Source organism: Symphalangus syndactylus, chromosome 13, assembly GCF_028878055.3.
Source record: "Symphalangus syndactylus isolate Jambi chromosome 13, NHGRI_mSymSyn1-v2.1_pri, whole genome shotgun sequence".
In the NCBI taxonomy this organism is placed as follows: domain Eukaryota; kingdom Metazoa; phylum Chordata; class Mammalia; order Primates; family Hylobatidae; genus Symphalangus; species Symphalangus syndactylus.
In genome coordinates this window covers 108,996,789-109,011,742 of record NC_072435.2, presented here as the reverse complement: position 1 = coordinate 109,011,742, position 14,954 = coordinate 108,996,789, and the positions used below count along the sequence as shown (strand labels likewise).

General features: G+C 51.1%; 1 protein-coding gene across 4 annotated transcripts in view; it reads left to right on the top strand.

The window, feature by feature from the left end:
* The first annotated feature begins 371 nt into the window (after positions 1–371).
* SLC8B1 (solute carrier family 8 member B1) overlaps positions 372–14,954 on the top strand; it is a 33,777-nt gene continuing 19,194 nt past the window's right edge. For 2 of the 4 annotated variants that reach the window (XM_063614542.1, XM_063614541.1), the window contains exons 1-6: positions 393–1,095; positions 2,597–2,834; positions 14,141–14,293; positions 14,381–14,433; positions 14,582–14,640; positions 14,804–14,908. In XM_063614542.1, the coding sequence (XP_063470612.1) occupies positions 2,679–2,834; positions 14,141–14,293; positions 14,381–14,433; positions 14,582–14,640; positions 14,804–14,908 (526 nt within the window). In that variant the 5' untranslated portion in view covers positions 393–1,095; positions 2,597–2,678. Of the gene's footprint in view, positions 1,096–2,596; positions 2,835–14,140; positions 14,294–14,380; positions 14,434–14,581; positions 14,641–14,801; positions 14,909–14,954 lie in introns of all 4 variants that reach the window. The other 2 variants (XM_063614540.1, XM_055238315.2) reach the window with 2 other exon arrangements.

Genomic DNA, 14,954 nt, shown 5'->3' with positions numbered 1-14,954 from the left:
TGAACCCAATTAGGATCTCAGAAGGATTTCTGGTGAAACCGCCAGAACTTTCGTGGGCAGGGTGGGGCATTCTCCACCTGGGATTCTCAAACCTCTTTGTCACCATTCATTACCAGGAGCAGCTTGACACCCTCTGGTCCCTCTACCCTCGGAAATGAACCTCCTAGTTTCACCCTCTCTCCGGCTTCCTGCAGTCCTTAACAATCGGCTTGTATCTCAGTTTCAAATCGGAGGGAGAGGACGGTGGAGAGTGGGAAGACCCTAGGAAGCTCCCCGGGAGCTGTACCTTTAAGGGCAGGGGTGGGGCGAGCCTTCTGGGGCGTGTCCCGAGGGGGCGTGTTCCGAGGGCGTGGCCGGGACCGGGGCGGGGCGAGTTGGGGCGGGACCGGACGGGAAGAGTAGGGGCCCGGACGCTGCAGCAGGCGGGGCAACCCGACTGGCGGCTTCGCTGGCGCAAGGTTGGGCCGGCGGCCAGGGACCTGGAAGGCTGCGAGGCCCTGCGAGGTCGAGGTTCGGAGTTTGCTGGTCCCAGGCCCGGCCCGAGGTAAGAAAGAGCCGCCTCCCCGCACGGCCGGAGGACCCGGGCGCCCCGAGTTCGACTTCTCAACCTCCGTCCGGATCGGGAAACGGAGCACGGAGATGTTCCTGAGGTCTCTTCCCTGGAAAGCGCAGCCCCGATTTCCCGCCCCTGTCCCTTAGCAGGTCGGCGACCTTCCGAGCGCTGGGCATAGGCCCACGCGTACAGAAGGCGCTCAATAAATGCTCACTAGTGAATCAGTAAAATAAATCGGCGGCAAAGAGAGACGAGACGCATGCTGATCTTCAGGTGTTGGGGACACCAGGGACGCGAACATTTATTGAGCTCTTATTGTATACCCCGTCGGCCAGCATTTGTGTCCATTTCACACATGAGGAATAAGAGGCTCAGAGAGGTGAAGTGACTTCCTTAAGGCCACACAGATAGTAAGTGGCCGAGACGAATTTGAAACCAGGGGTGTCGTGTTTCAACTTGGTGCCAAATAGAGTAACTCGGACTCCAGTTGGAGGGGTTCGGGAGAACCACAGAAGAGGAAGGGCCGTGTCTTCCGTGGACAGGTAAGGAACCGTGGCTGGGACAGGCGCCTTTCTGACCTCTTCCCCTCCCTACCTCCTCTCCCTCCCCCTCAGGCTGCCAGTACATTGAGAAACACCTGTGCAGACTTAAAGAAAAAAACGTTTTTATGGGGTTTGGTTTCCTGATTGCAAAAATAAGACATACTCATCCATACTCATCGTAGAACACATGAAAAAGCCAAAACAGGAAATTTAGTTTGCTGAGGACTTTTGTTTTTCCAGTTTAATTCCTTTGAAATAAATTGAAACCATTTTGGCCCTAGTCTTGAGGGAAGAGGCACATGGTGGTGACCAGCCCAGCCCCACTGCTAACCCGCGGTCTCTGAGCAACTCACTTCCTTCTTGCCCTTAAGTTCCCTGTCGGAGAGGCTGTGGGCTCTGTGACCTTCTTGCTGTGTGACCTTGGGCAGGTTACAGAATTCTTCTGCTGGGCGTGGTGGCTCACGCCTGTAATCCCAGCACTTTGAGAGGTCAAGGCCGGCAGATCACTTGAGGCTAGGAGTTCGAGACCAGCCTGGCCAACATGGTGAAACCCCGTCTCCATTAAAAATACAAAAATTAGCTGGGCATGGTGGTGTGTGCTTGTAATCCCAGCTACTCGGGAGGCTGAGGCAGGAGAATCACTTGAACCTGAGAGGCAGAGGTTGCAGTGACATGAGATCGCACCACTGCACTCCAGCTTGGGTGACAGAGCGAGACTCCATCTGAAAAAACAAACAAACAAAAACAAACAAACAAAAACTCCTCTGAGACCCTCTCCCTGCTGTGCAGGGCAGGGGGAGGGGGGGTGACATTTCCAGAATTGTTCTGAGGACTGGATGAGGGAGGCGTGATGCAGGGGGGAAACAAGCCTGGCTTCACCTCTCTGCCTCAGTTAGTTCATCTGTAAAATGGAATGGTAATGCTACCCCCTCTTGGCATGTTGTGAGGATAGAATGAGGTCATCCATGTAAAGCCTGGCTCCTTGTAAGACACAGAACAACAGCATTGCTTAGTGGGCTCCGTAAAATGTGGTGGGCAAGCCTCTCTAGGTCTCAAACTGGTGGCCCAGAGGCCAAGTCCACCCCTAGAAGTAGAGTTTGTTTTGTTTTGTTTTGAGGGCTTCTGTAGTCCCGCCCACTGCCCACTGCCCACTTCCCACACGTATCTCACCCAGATGGCCCCAGAAGCCTGAGACTCTGAATCTTGGCTCAAGTCCCTAGTCCTTTGCAGCCCTGACATTCTGACCTCAGGCTGGGGGCCAGGTGGGACCGGGTAGGTTTTCATGGGGGCTCAGGAAGAAGGGCGTATCTGATCTGCACGCTGAATGGGCAGGGCCTTGGGCCTCTCCAGCGAGACTATGCAGAACGCAGTTTCTCCATCAGCTTTCCTTTGCTGCCAGGAGGCAGGAAGGCAGTTCCTTAAGTGAGAGTCTTCCAGCCCCTTTTGCTGGGTCCATGGGTTTTCAGTGACGTTGTCCCCCCTTCTCACTCCCACCTTGCAGGCCACCGGAGCCGCCAGCTGTTTGGAACTGAGCTACTGCAGAAAGGGAAGTGGAGAGTGAGGGCCAGGCCCCGTGGGGACAGATGGCCGGCAGATGGCTGGATCTGCACTGGGCACTGAGTGTGCTTTGTGTGCTGCTAATGGCGGAGACAGTGTCTGGGGCTAGGGGCCCGTCTACAGGGGCTCACATTAGCCCCCAGTTTCCAGCTTCAGGTGTGAACCAGACCCCTGTGGTAGACGTGAGTATCCCGGTAGGAACCTGGGGTTGGGTGGGGCTGTGTTCCTCCAATCGGTAAATATCTGTTGAGCATCTACTGTGTGCCAGGCACTGACCGCAGCCTGGGATATACCAGGAAACAATATAGACAAAATTCACTACTCTCAAGGAGCTGTCTCCTGAACAGACAGATCAAGAAGTAAACGTATACACTTTGGGAGGCCGAGGCAGGAGGATCACTTGAGGCCAGGAGTTGGAGACCAGCCTGGCCATCGTGTCAAAACCCCGTATCTACAAAAAATACAAAAATTGGCCGGGCGGGTGCCTATAATCCTCAGAACCCTGAGGCAGGAGAATCGCTTGAAACCGCGAGGTGGATGTTGCAGTGAGCCAGGATTGTGCCACTGCACTCCAGCCTGGGCGGCAAAGCAAGACTCTGTCTCAACAACAACAAAAAAAGAGAAGTAGGATATACATTTCAGGTGGCAATGTGCTAAGTGCCCCGCATATAATAGCTAAAGAAGTATGGGGGAGGGCGTGAGCATTTCCAACTATTTCAGATTGGGTGGTCACAGATAGCTTCTGTGAGGAGGTGATCTTTGAGGCAAGCCGCTGAATGGAGAGAGGGAACCACCTACACAGACACCCCGGGGAAAAGCATTCTGGGCAAAGGGAACAGCAAGTACAAAGATTCTGGAGCAGGAACAAGCTTAGTGTGTTCCCGGAACAGCAGGGAGGCTGGAATGAATGGAACAGAGCAAGTGAGGGGAAGAATGTTAAGAGGAGGATGGAGAGGTAATGGCGGGCAGATTACAAAAGGCCTTACAGGCTGCGGCTAGGAGGTGAGAATTGTTTTGCGATAGTGGGGAGCCAATGGAAGGTTTTAAGCAGAGGGTACCAAAATCTGTGTTAGAGTTCTCTAGCGGGACAGAACTAATAGGATAGATGTATATATAAGGGGAGTTTTTAAAGGAATATTGACTCACATGATCACAGGTGAGGTCCCGCAATAGGTCATCTGCAAGCTGAAGAGCGAGGAAGTCAGTCTGAGTCCCAAAACCTCAAAAGTAGGGAAGCTGACAGTGCAGCCTTTAGTCTGTGGCTGAAGGTCCAAGAGGCCCAAAGCTGAAGAACTTGGAATCTGATGTTTGAGGGCAGGAAGCATCCAGCATGGGAGAAAGATGCAGGCCAGAAGACCAAGCCAGTCTAGTCTTTCCACATTCTTCTGCTTGCTTTTATTCTGACTGTGCTGGTAGCTGATTAGATTGTACCCACCCAGATTGAGGGTGGGTCTGCCTTTCCCAGTCCACTGACTCAAATTTTTTTTTTTTTTTTTTTTTTTTTGAGAACAGTCTCACTCTATACCCAGGCTGGAGTGCAATGGTGCGATCTCAGCTCACTGCAACCTCTGCCTCCCGGGTTCAAGCGATTCTTATGCACAGCCTCCCGAGTAGTTGGGATTACAGGTGCACACCACCACACCTGGCTAATTTTTTTTGTATTTTTAGTAGAAACAGGGTTTCACCATGTTGGCCAGGCCGGTATTGAACTCCCAGCCTCTCTCTTTCTCCCATGGTGGGAGAAAGAGAGGAGTCGTGGATGGCTGCAGGTTTCTGGCCTGATCAGCTGAGGGTCTGCTGGTGCTGTGATTTGAATGGGGAGCACTGAGGGAGGACCAATGATGATGCTGGAGTTAGAGGCAAGAGGCCTTCCTCCCAGGGCAGGGAGGGCACAGCCTGTTGAGACAGGCTACAGAGAACTTGCATCTTTCCACCCTGATGTCTGTAAGGGGAGAAGAGGAGGTCACAGCAGATCTGGAGTGAAGGAACAAAAGCAGGGGACTGCTCAAGATCACCCCCTGGAGTCCCCTGTAGCTGCCAGGGGCTGGAGTTCTCACCATTTCTTCAGCAGGAATCCCAAACTCAAACTGATGGGCTGAAAGCATTCAATGCCCACAGCAACTTTATGAGGCTGCGAAGTGCCTTCAAGTCCACCCTCTGAAGCAGGCAACAGGCAATTAAGCCCGTTTTACATATGGGAAAGTGGTTTGTGGTTACTGTGGTTATAAAATTGAGTACCCCCTCTTGGAGCGTGCTCCTTGGGGGCAGAAAAACTGGGAGATCATACCAGATAATTGTGCCAGATAATCTCTCCAAGTTATTGAGCACTTAGGTCAGCCCTGTGCCCACAAGTCGTCCCCCAAACCCCGTGAGGTGGGAGTGATTATCTCTGTGCTATAGATGAAGACGCCAAGATTCAGGGAGGTGAAGGTAGCCAGCAGGAAAGTGGCAGAGCCAGGATGAGAACTCTTGGCTGCTTCATGCTAAATCCCCTTCCCCTCTAGTCCACCACCTCCCAGGACAGATGGGGCAGCTGCCTTTCTGGAAGTCCCCACCATCCAGGGAGCCTGCAGGCTGGGAAAGGCCCCCCCAGCCCCTTACCTTAGGTCCTTTTCAAGTAGTCATTAATACAACAAATAGTTATTGAGCACCTACTATGTGCCAGGGCCTGTGCCACGTGCTGAGGGGATAGCAGGAAGCAGAGAGCCTGGTCCCTGCCCCCCTGGAGCTTATACTCTAGTGGAGTCATGGGTGAGAAGCAAGTTGACAAATCATTCCACAGGGTGAGGGGGAGGGGGATGCTGCTTTGCTTAGGCTATCATGGAAGGCCTCTATGAGGACATGACATTTAGACTGAGACCTGAATGGCTTATGAAGATCCAGGGAAAGTGGGGGAACAGTAGATGCAAAGCCCTGGGGCAGGAGCAGAATGACAGATTTTGCAGAGTGGCTGGAATAGTGAGCAAGGGGGAAGGGAGACCAGGCAGGAGAGAACAGGAGCCAGATCATGCAGGGCCCTGGGGACCACTGTAGACTTGGCTGTCAGTGGAAGGAAGGTGGGAGCCATGGGAGGCTTTAGAGCACAGGAGGATGTAATCTGATGTAAGTTTTTATAAGAATTCCAAGGCACTGAGTCAGTTACCCTTTCCTGTCCAGCCTGACCTCTGTGTGCACCTCTCTGGATTTCCTGGGACTGAATTAGTGACACAGGAAAGAGGGTGGGAAGGACTGGAAGGAAGTGAAGTCACTCCCCACCTCCCCCAGACGCAGAGCAATCCCACCTTACTCTGTCTCTCTTGAGCAGAGAGCTGGGGAGGGGTTCTGAGGGACCTGGGGGAGGGCTGTGCAGCTTGGGGAGGGCAGAGCGAGACAGATTGCACAATAACGTGATTTTGGAGGCCAGATTTGGGGGACCTACCTTGCTGACTCACTCTGCCGTCAGGGAGATGGGGTGACTTCCTGCATCCTCCCTGGCTGATCCCGAGGACAGGGAGGAGGGAGGGCAGGAAGACAGTGAGAGAGCAGGAAATGGAGGCTGCCCCTGCCCAGTTGGGCAGTTTCCTCAGGAGCTTTAGCGAGTAACTTTCAGATGGAGCTGAGATTGGAGCCACTTCTCAGTGGTGGGCTGTGTGCTCCTGGGCAAGCCACTTTGCCTCTCTGTGCCTCAGTTTTCTCATCTGTGAAGTGGAAACAATTGTGCCAACCTCCTGGGTCTCTGATGAAGACTGAATGAATAAGATGATGCCCAGCACGGTGTGCAGCACAACTGTTAGGAGGGCCTTCTCTGCCAGGCACTGTGCAAGACTTTGGTGGGAGGGGCAGATATTAAGCAAGTCTATGATCCTGCCTGGGTGCGGTGGCTCACACCTGTAATCCCAGCACTTTGGGAGGCCGAGGCAGGTGGATCACTTCAGGCCGGGAGTTCGAGACCAGCCTGGCCAACATAGCAAAACCCCATCTCTACTAAAATACAAAAATTACCTGGGCATGGTGGTGGGCGCCTATAATCCCAGCTGCTCGGGAGGCTGAGGTAGGAGAATCTCTTGAACCCATGAGGTGGAGGTCGCAGTGAGCCGAGATCACGCCACTGCCCTCCTGCCTGGGTGATGGAGTGAGACTCCATCTCAAAAAAGGAAAAAAAAAAAAAAAAAAGTAACTGAGAGGGCCAGCTAGGCTGGGAGTAGTCAGGGAGGGCTTCCTGCAAGAAGTGTCCTGGGAACCAAGAATTGGGTGGTGAACTTGGATTAACTAGAGGAAAAGGAGTCGTGGCACCAGGCAGAAGGAACAGCCTGTGCAAAAGCTGGACCAATGCCAGGAGGGTCTGGGCATTCCAGGACCTGACAGCTGACCAGACGAGCTTTACTGGAGACTGACAAGGGCAGAACACAGGGATCAAAAACAGGCAAAGGAGGGCTCTTCAGCAGCTGGAGGAGGGAGCACTTTAGAAAGAGCCCCTCTGGTAAGATTGTGGGTAGGAGGCCAGATGAGAACCCCTGCAGTTGTTCTCTGTGGTGGTGGAGATGGAAGGAAGGGATGAATTCAAGTATTGTTTAAGAGATAAAAATTTTTGGCGAGGCATGGAGGCCCACCCCTGTAATCCCAGCACGTTGGAAGGCTGAGGCGGGAGGATCACTTGAGCCCAGGAGTTTGAGACTAGCCTGGCCAACATGGCGAGACCCCTTCTCAACAAAAAATTTAAAAATTAGCCTCGTGTGATGTGCACCTGTGGTGCCAGCTACTCAGGAGGCTGAGGTAGGAGACTGCTTGAGCCTGAGTGGTTGAGGCTGGAGTGAGCTGTGATCACGCCACTGCACTCCAGCCTGGGTGACATAGACAGAACCTGTCTCAATCAATAATAAATCAATCAATAAAACTTAGATGATGATAATGCAACCTTTTTTTTTTTTTTTTGGAGACATAGTTTCGCTCTTGTTGCCTAGGCTGGAGTGTAATGGTGCGATCTCAGCTCACTGCAACCTCCGCCTCCCGGGTTCAAGCAATTCTCCTGCCTCAGCTTCCCAAGTAGCTGCGATTACAGATGCCTGCCACCATGCCCAGCTTTTTGTATTTTTAGTAGAGACAGGGTTTCACCATGTTGGTCAGGCTGGTCTCGAACTCCTGACCTCAGGTGATCCACCTGCCTTGGCCTCCCAAAGTGCTGGGATTACAGGTGTGACCCACCGTGCCCAGTCTATTTTTTTTTTTTTTTTTTTTTGAGACAGAGTCTCACTCTGTTGCCCAGCCTGGAGTACAATGGTGTGATCTTGGCTCACTGCAACCTCTGCCTCCCGGGTTCAAGTTATTCTCCTGCCTCAGCCTCCTGAGTAGCTGGGAACACAGGTGCACGCCACCACACCTGGCTAATTTTTATATTTTTAGTGGAGATGGAGTTTCACCATGTTGGCCAGGCTGGCCTCAAACTCATGGGCTCAAGCACTGGGATTACAGATGTGAGCCACCATGCCTGGCCTCCATGTCCTTATCCCATTCCTGTCTAGGCATGTGGGTGTTATTGCCCCCACGGTTCAGAGGAGAACACTGAGGTTAATTTACTCTCCCAATATCAGTCACCTAGAAGGACGCAAATTAGAATTTCAACCAGGCAGTTTCATGAGAGAGGAAGGCTCAGTAGGGGGAGCTGTACTGCCTCCCAATATCATTATTATTGTTCCTCCCAGAGGAGGAAATGGCAGCCCGCCTGCTTCCCTGGCCCCCATCTAGTGTCCTCTCTCCTTGTGCTGGGTGGGACCCTCTTTGTCAGAAACCCTTTGGGTGACTTTATCTCCCTGAGAAATTCCTGGGCCCCAGCAAAGCCACAGGCCCAGGCTTAGGGCAAGACTGAAACCCTCCCCCCAGCAGTGTGGAAGGAGCCCAGCCTGACTTTTGCTTTTGGGTGGGAGCTGGGGATGGGATAAGGGAAGCTCAGGACAGAAACTTGAGACTTCCATTCTGCATTTTTTGGTGGGAATAGTTGATGGAGATTCCCAAGCCTGGGTTGGGATGTGCACACCATCACTCCAGCCTGGGGCACAGACTTTTTCTGTAAAGAGCCAGATAGTAGGGCTGGGTTGTGGGCTCACATTTGTAGCTCCAGCCACTTGGGAGGTTGAAGTCGGGGGAATTCCGTAAGCCTAAGAGTTTGAGGCTGCAGTGAGCTATAATCATGCTTCTGCACTCCCACCTGGGCAACAGTGAGACCTTGTCTCAAAAAAAAAAAAAAAAAAAAAAAAGAGAGAGAAAGAAAAGAGGCCGGTCACAGTGCTCACACCTGTAATCCCAGCACTTTGGGAGGCGGACGCTGGTGGATCACTTGAGGCCAGGAGTTGAGACTAGCCTGGCCAACATGGTGAAACCCCATCTCTACTAAAAATAAAAAAATCAGCCAGGTGTGGTGGTGCATATCTGTGATCCCAGCTCCTCCAGAGGCTGAGGCAGGATAATCATTTGAACCCAGGAGGCAGAGGTTGCAGTGAGCTGAGATCTCACCACTGTATTTCAGCCTGGGCAACAGAGCAAGACTCCGTCTCAAAAAAAAAAAAAAAAGAAAAAAGGAAAGAAAGAATAGAATAAGAGCTAGACAGTAAATATTTTCAGCTTTGTGGGCTACATGTTCTACAACTACTCACTGCTTTCACAGTGCCTGAGCAGCCACAGATTGTACATCAACGAATGGGTGTGGCTGTGCCCCAGTAAATATTTATGGAAATGGAAATTTGGATTTTATATAATTTTACATGTCATGGAAAATTCTTCTTTTGATTTATGTCTCCCAACCATTTAAAAATGTAAGAATCATTCTTGGCTGCAGGCTGTGCATAACCAGATGGTGGGCTGGATGTGGTCCAGGGGCCGAAGTTTGCTGACCCTTGGCTTACCCGTGTGTTAAAGGGGAATCATTCCATTTGCCTCGCAGGAGTGTGGGAAAGGCTACACAAAATCACTTAAGTCACTCAAGCAGCCATTGACACAAATGTATTAAGCCCCTACTACAGGCCAGGCTCAGGGCAAATACAAGAATGCAGACAAAACAAAATCAGGGCCGGGTGCGGTGGCTCACGCCTGTAATCCCAGCACTTTGGGAGGCCGAGGTGGGCGGATCACAAGGTCAGGAGATCGAGATCATCCTGGCTAACACGGTGAAACCCCATCTCTACTAAAAATACAAAAAATTAGCCGGGCATGGTGGCGGGCACCAGTAGTCCCAGCTACTCAGGAGGCTGAGGCAGGAGAATGGCGTGAACCCAGGAGGCGGAGCTTGCAGTGAGCCAAGATAGCGCCACTGCAGTCTGGCCTGGGCGAAACAGCGAGACTCCATCTAAAAAAAAAAAAAATTGAGGCCAGGTTTGGTGGTTCACGCCTATAATCCCAGCACAATGGGAGGCTGAGGTGGGAGGATGGCTTGAGGCCAGGAGTTCAAGACCAGCCTAGGCAGCATAGTAAGACCTCCATCTCTACAAAAAATAATTTTTAAAAAAATTAACTGGGTGGGGTGGTGCATGCCTGTAGTCCCAGCTACTTGGGAGGCAAAGGCAGGAGGATCACATGCGCCCAGGAGTTTGAGGCTGAAGTGAGCCATGATTGCCCCACTGCACTCCAGCCTGTGTGACAGAGCACCTGGTCTCTAAAATAATAAAATTCAGTAAACAAGGAAATGAACAAAATAAAGATTGTGATAACTGCTGTGAATGCAGAAAACTGGGTATTAATAGTGGAGATAGGGGTAATAACTACTTTACATGGAAAGTCTCTGAGGAGGGCAAATTTGAACACCTGTAATCTCATTTGATTCCTTTATCAATGGGGTTGGTGTAATTAGTCCCATTTTACAAATGAGACTGAAGCTCAAAGAGAGGAAGGGAATTGCTACAGATACAGCTCTTAGACGGTAGAGCTGGTTGGGCATGGAGGCTCACACCTGTAATCCCAGTACTTTGGGAGGCCGAGGTAGGTGGATCACTTGAGGTCAGGAGTTCAAGACCAGCCTGGCCAACACAGTGAAACCTCATCTTTACCAAAAATACAAAAATTAGGCAGGTGTGGTGTTGCGTGCATGTAGTCCCAGCTACTCAGGTGGCTGAGGCAGGAGAATCACTTGAACCCAGGAGGTGGAGGTTGCAGTGAGCCAAGATTGCACTACTGCACTCCAGCCTAGGCGACAGAGTGAGACTCTGTCTCAAAGGAAAAAAAAGGGGCTGGGCACAGTGGCTCACACCTGTAATCCCAGCACTCTGGGAGGCCAAGGCAGGTAGATCACTTGAGGTCAGAAGTTCGAGACCAGCCTGGCCCACGTGGTGGAACCCCATTTCTACTAAAAATACAAAACTTAGCCGGGCGTGTTGGTGGGCGCCTGTAGTCTCAGCTACTCAGAGCCGAGATTGTGCCATTGCAGTCCGGCCTGGGTGACAGAGTGAGACTCTGTCACCAAAAAAAAAAAAAAAAAAGGTAGAGCTGAGTGGCTGAGTGGGTATTATGCTCAGGTTGTCCTGATCTCAAAATAAAAAGTTTTTTTTGTTGTTGTTTTTTTTTTGAGACAGGCTTGCTCTGTCACCCAGGCTGGAGAGCAGTGGTGCCATCACAGCTCACTGCAGCCTCAACCTCCCAGACTCAAGCAATCCTCTCACCTCAGCCTCCGAAGTAGCTGGAACCACAGGCGTGTGCCACCATGCCTGGCTCATTTTTAAATTTTTTTATAGCAATGGGGTCTTATTATGTTACCCAAGTTGGTCTCAAACTTCAAACTCCTGGGCTTAAGCGATCCTCCTGCCTCAGCCTCCCAAAGTGTTGGGATTACAGGTGTGAGCCAGTTTACCTGGCCACGGATTTCATCTTCCCCACTGGCATGTGCTTTCTGAGGACAGGGCACTGTAGAAAGATTGAGGGGTTGGGGCAGGGCTGGGGGGTTTCAGTCTCTGCTCAGGGGATACTGTATGGTGGGTAGAGCTCTTAGCAAAAATTGGTGAGAAGGCCAGAGGCTCCGAGATAAGAAATCTCACTTCCAGTCTGGTGTTAGTGGGAGTTCAGAGAGGGCTTGTGGAGGAGGTGGAACTGTGGTTTGACAAAGCTTTTAAAAAATTATAATGAAATACATATAACCTAAAATTTACTGTCTTAACTCTTTTTGTTGTTGTTTTTTTTGAGATGGAGTCTCACTTTGTCACCCAGGCTGGAGTGCAGTGGTATGATCTTGGCTCACTGCAACCTCCGCCTCCTGGGTTCAAGCGATTCTCCTGCCTCAGCCTCCTGAGTAGCTGGGACTACAGGTGCATGTCACCACGCCTGGCTCATTTTTGTATTTTCAGTAGAGACGGGGTTTCCCCATGTTGACCAGGCTGGTCATGAACTCCTGACCTCAAGTGATCGGCCCACCTCGGCCTCCCAACGTGCTGGGATTACAGGCATGAGCCACCACACTTGGCCAGACTTGCAGTTTAACAATTACATTCCTATCACATTGATCTGAATAAGGCTGCTCATAGCCAGTGTTGGTGCAGGCTTATGAGAATTGCTTATTTCCCATTCCTGGTGGGAGTGTATGTAGGTAGAGCTTGGCCAGGACATTTTGGCAAAATCCTGCAATGTTGAAGATCCCTTGTCAGGGCCTTGAGCATTTCTTTTGGACTGTACTATTTTGGTGGGCTTTTGTTGACGTCCAGTTGCCAGTTTATTGTTCTAGAACCACTTATAAGCATAGTAGGCTAGAGGTGCCGGGGAACTAAAACCTCCATCTAGCAGTCCTCACCCAATGGCTGATGGGAGTTGGTGTATAAATACCCCAGCTCCCTTGCCTCCTGATTAAGCTCTTGGTGGTGGTAACTGGCTCAACCCAGCCTTCATTGGCAGCTATCCCTTCTCTGTACCACTTCTTTTCTCCTATTTCTTTTATTTTTTTCTTTTGAGACAGGGTCTCACTCTGTCACCCAGGCTGGAGTGCAGTGGCACAATCATAGCTCTCTGCAACCTCGAACTTCCAGGCTTAGGTGCTCCTCCCACCTCCTCCTCCTGAGTAGTTGGGACTACAGGCATATGCCACTAAGCCCGGCTAGTTTTTTTTTGTATTTTTTGTAGAGATGGAGTTTTGCCATGTTGCCCAGGCTGGTCTCGAACTCCTGAGGTCAAGTGATCCTGCAGCCTTGGCCTCCCAAAATGCTACAGTTACAGGCGTGAGCCACCACACCCGGGCCCACTTCCCTTTCTCTATGTTTGTGTTCCTCAGCTCTCCCAAACATACTATGTCCATCTCAATCTTTGTCTCTGAGTCAGCTTCTGGAGGAACCAGACCAGGATACCCTCTGACTCAGCACTTTCACTTCTCAAATCTTCTCTCTCACATGTGCTCGGAGAGTCATGTGTGAGGAAGTTCGTTGGCTATATTGAAAAATTAGGCATACCGAAATGCCCAGTAGGGAAACGTTTACCTCAGTGATGTATCACCCATAGTATGAAATACTCTGCTGCAGTGAAAGACTCTGTGGGGAGGCAGGGGAAACAATGGGCTCTAGAGCCTAAAACTGCCTGGGTTCCAACCTTGACCCTCCCACCGAGTGCACATGGATATTGTCTCAATCTCCTTAACTGTTTAATGGGCATGACAATAGTTCCTTCCTCGCAGACTGTTGTGCAGACTGATTGAGATACATTTTTTTTTTTTCTTTTTTTGAGACAAGATCTCATGCTATTCCCCAGGCTAAATGCAGTATTGCAGCCTCAACCTCCTGGGCTCAGGTGATCCTCCCACCTCAGTCTCCTGAGTAGCTAGGACTACAAGTGCACATCACCATGCCTACCTAATTTTTTATTTTATTTTTTTGCAGAGATGGGGTCTTGCTATGTTGTCCAGGCTGGTCTTGAAATCCTGGGCTCAAGCAATCCTCCCACCTCAACCTCCCAAAGTGCTGAGATTATAGGCATGAGCCACTGCCCCCAGCCATCACAGAATTATTGTACAGATGGAGATACATTTTAAGCTCTTAGCACTATGCTTCGCATGTAGAAATCACTACAGTATGTTTCAAATTCTATTATGTGTATTAAGGTATATTAATATTATATATATATATAATGGTAAAAGCAAATTATAGAAACGAGATTTGGGATGGATCCATTTTTGTTAAACAAAACAAAGTGTGTAATAGGATATATATACAAATGTAATTGATCTGAGAAATGTCTGTAAGGATGTGCTTCAAACTAATTATGGTGGGACCACTGGAGAGGGGGGATTACAGAGGGCAGGGATAAGAAAGCGGAATTTAGAAATCTTTATGTATTGGTTTTTTTAAAAAACAAATATGTATTCATGAATTACTTGTGTCAATTTCAAGCAGATGTTTATTTTTAAAATTAAAAGTGCATACATAGTTGGCACCCAGAGGGTATGGTGGCCTTGGAGACCAGGCTGAAGGGACGTTATGTTTAGCTGCTTAGAGGGGCCCAGTCCAGTTCTCAGGGAAGTCTCTGCCCCGATGTCCCCCTTCCTGTCTTCCTGCAGTGTCGCAAGGTGTGTGGCCTGAATGTCTCTGACCGCTGTGACTTCATCCGGACCAACCCTGACTGCCACAGTGATGGGGGGTACCTGGACTACCTGGAAGGCATCTTCTGCCACTTCCCTCCCAGCCTTCTCCCTCTGGCTGTCACTCTCTACGTGAGGCCCTGCCCTGGGGGACTGGTGAGAGGGGCTGGTGTCCCCAGCTGGACTTGACTCTCCCTTCCTCGTCGGCTCCCCACCCAGGTTTCCTGGCTGCTCTACCTGTTTCTGATTCTGGGAGTCACCGCAGCCAAGTTGTGAGTTTGGCTCTGGGCTCCGGTCTGGCTTATCAATGGGAGGAGGGGTCCCAGGAGGCTGACATTCAGTCACCCTCAGTTTGGGGGTAGGATAGGGGTCCGCAGCCGGTCACTGTGGAAATGCTTCCTGTCCGCTTTTTCTCCGTAGTTTCTGCCCCAACTTGTCGGCCATTTCCACCACACTCAAGCTCTCCCACAACGTGGCAGTATCCTTTTGTCCAGTGTCCTGCACCCTGGAGGGAGGGCAGTTGTGGGGAGGCTGGGGGATAGGGTCGTGTCTATCCCCGCGTGGGGAAGCTGGGGGATAGGGTCGAAGGCCTGGGTGGGCTGCAGCTGCGATCCTGGCCCGCCTTGACGTGCTCCCCACATGGCGTCACCTTCCTGGCATTTGGGAATGGTGCACCTGACATCTTCAGTGCCCTGGTGGCCTTCTCCGACCCGCACACAGCCGGCCTGGCCCTTGGGGCACTGTTTGGTGAGAGCAGCCCCAGTGAGGGGGGCGGGGGAAGCAGCAGGAGAGG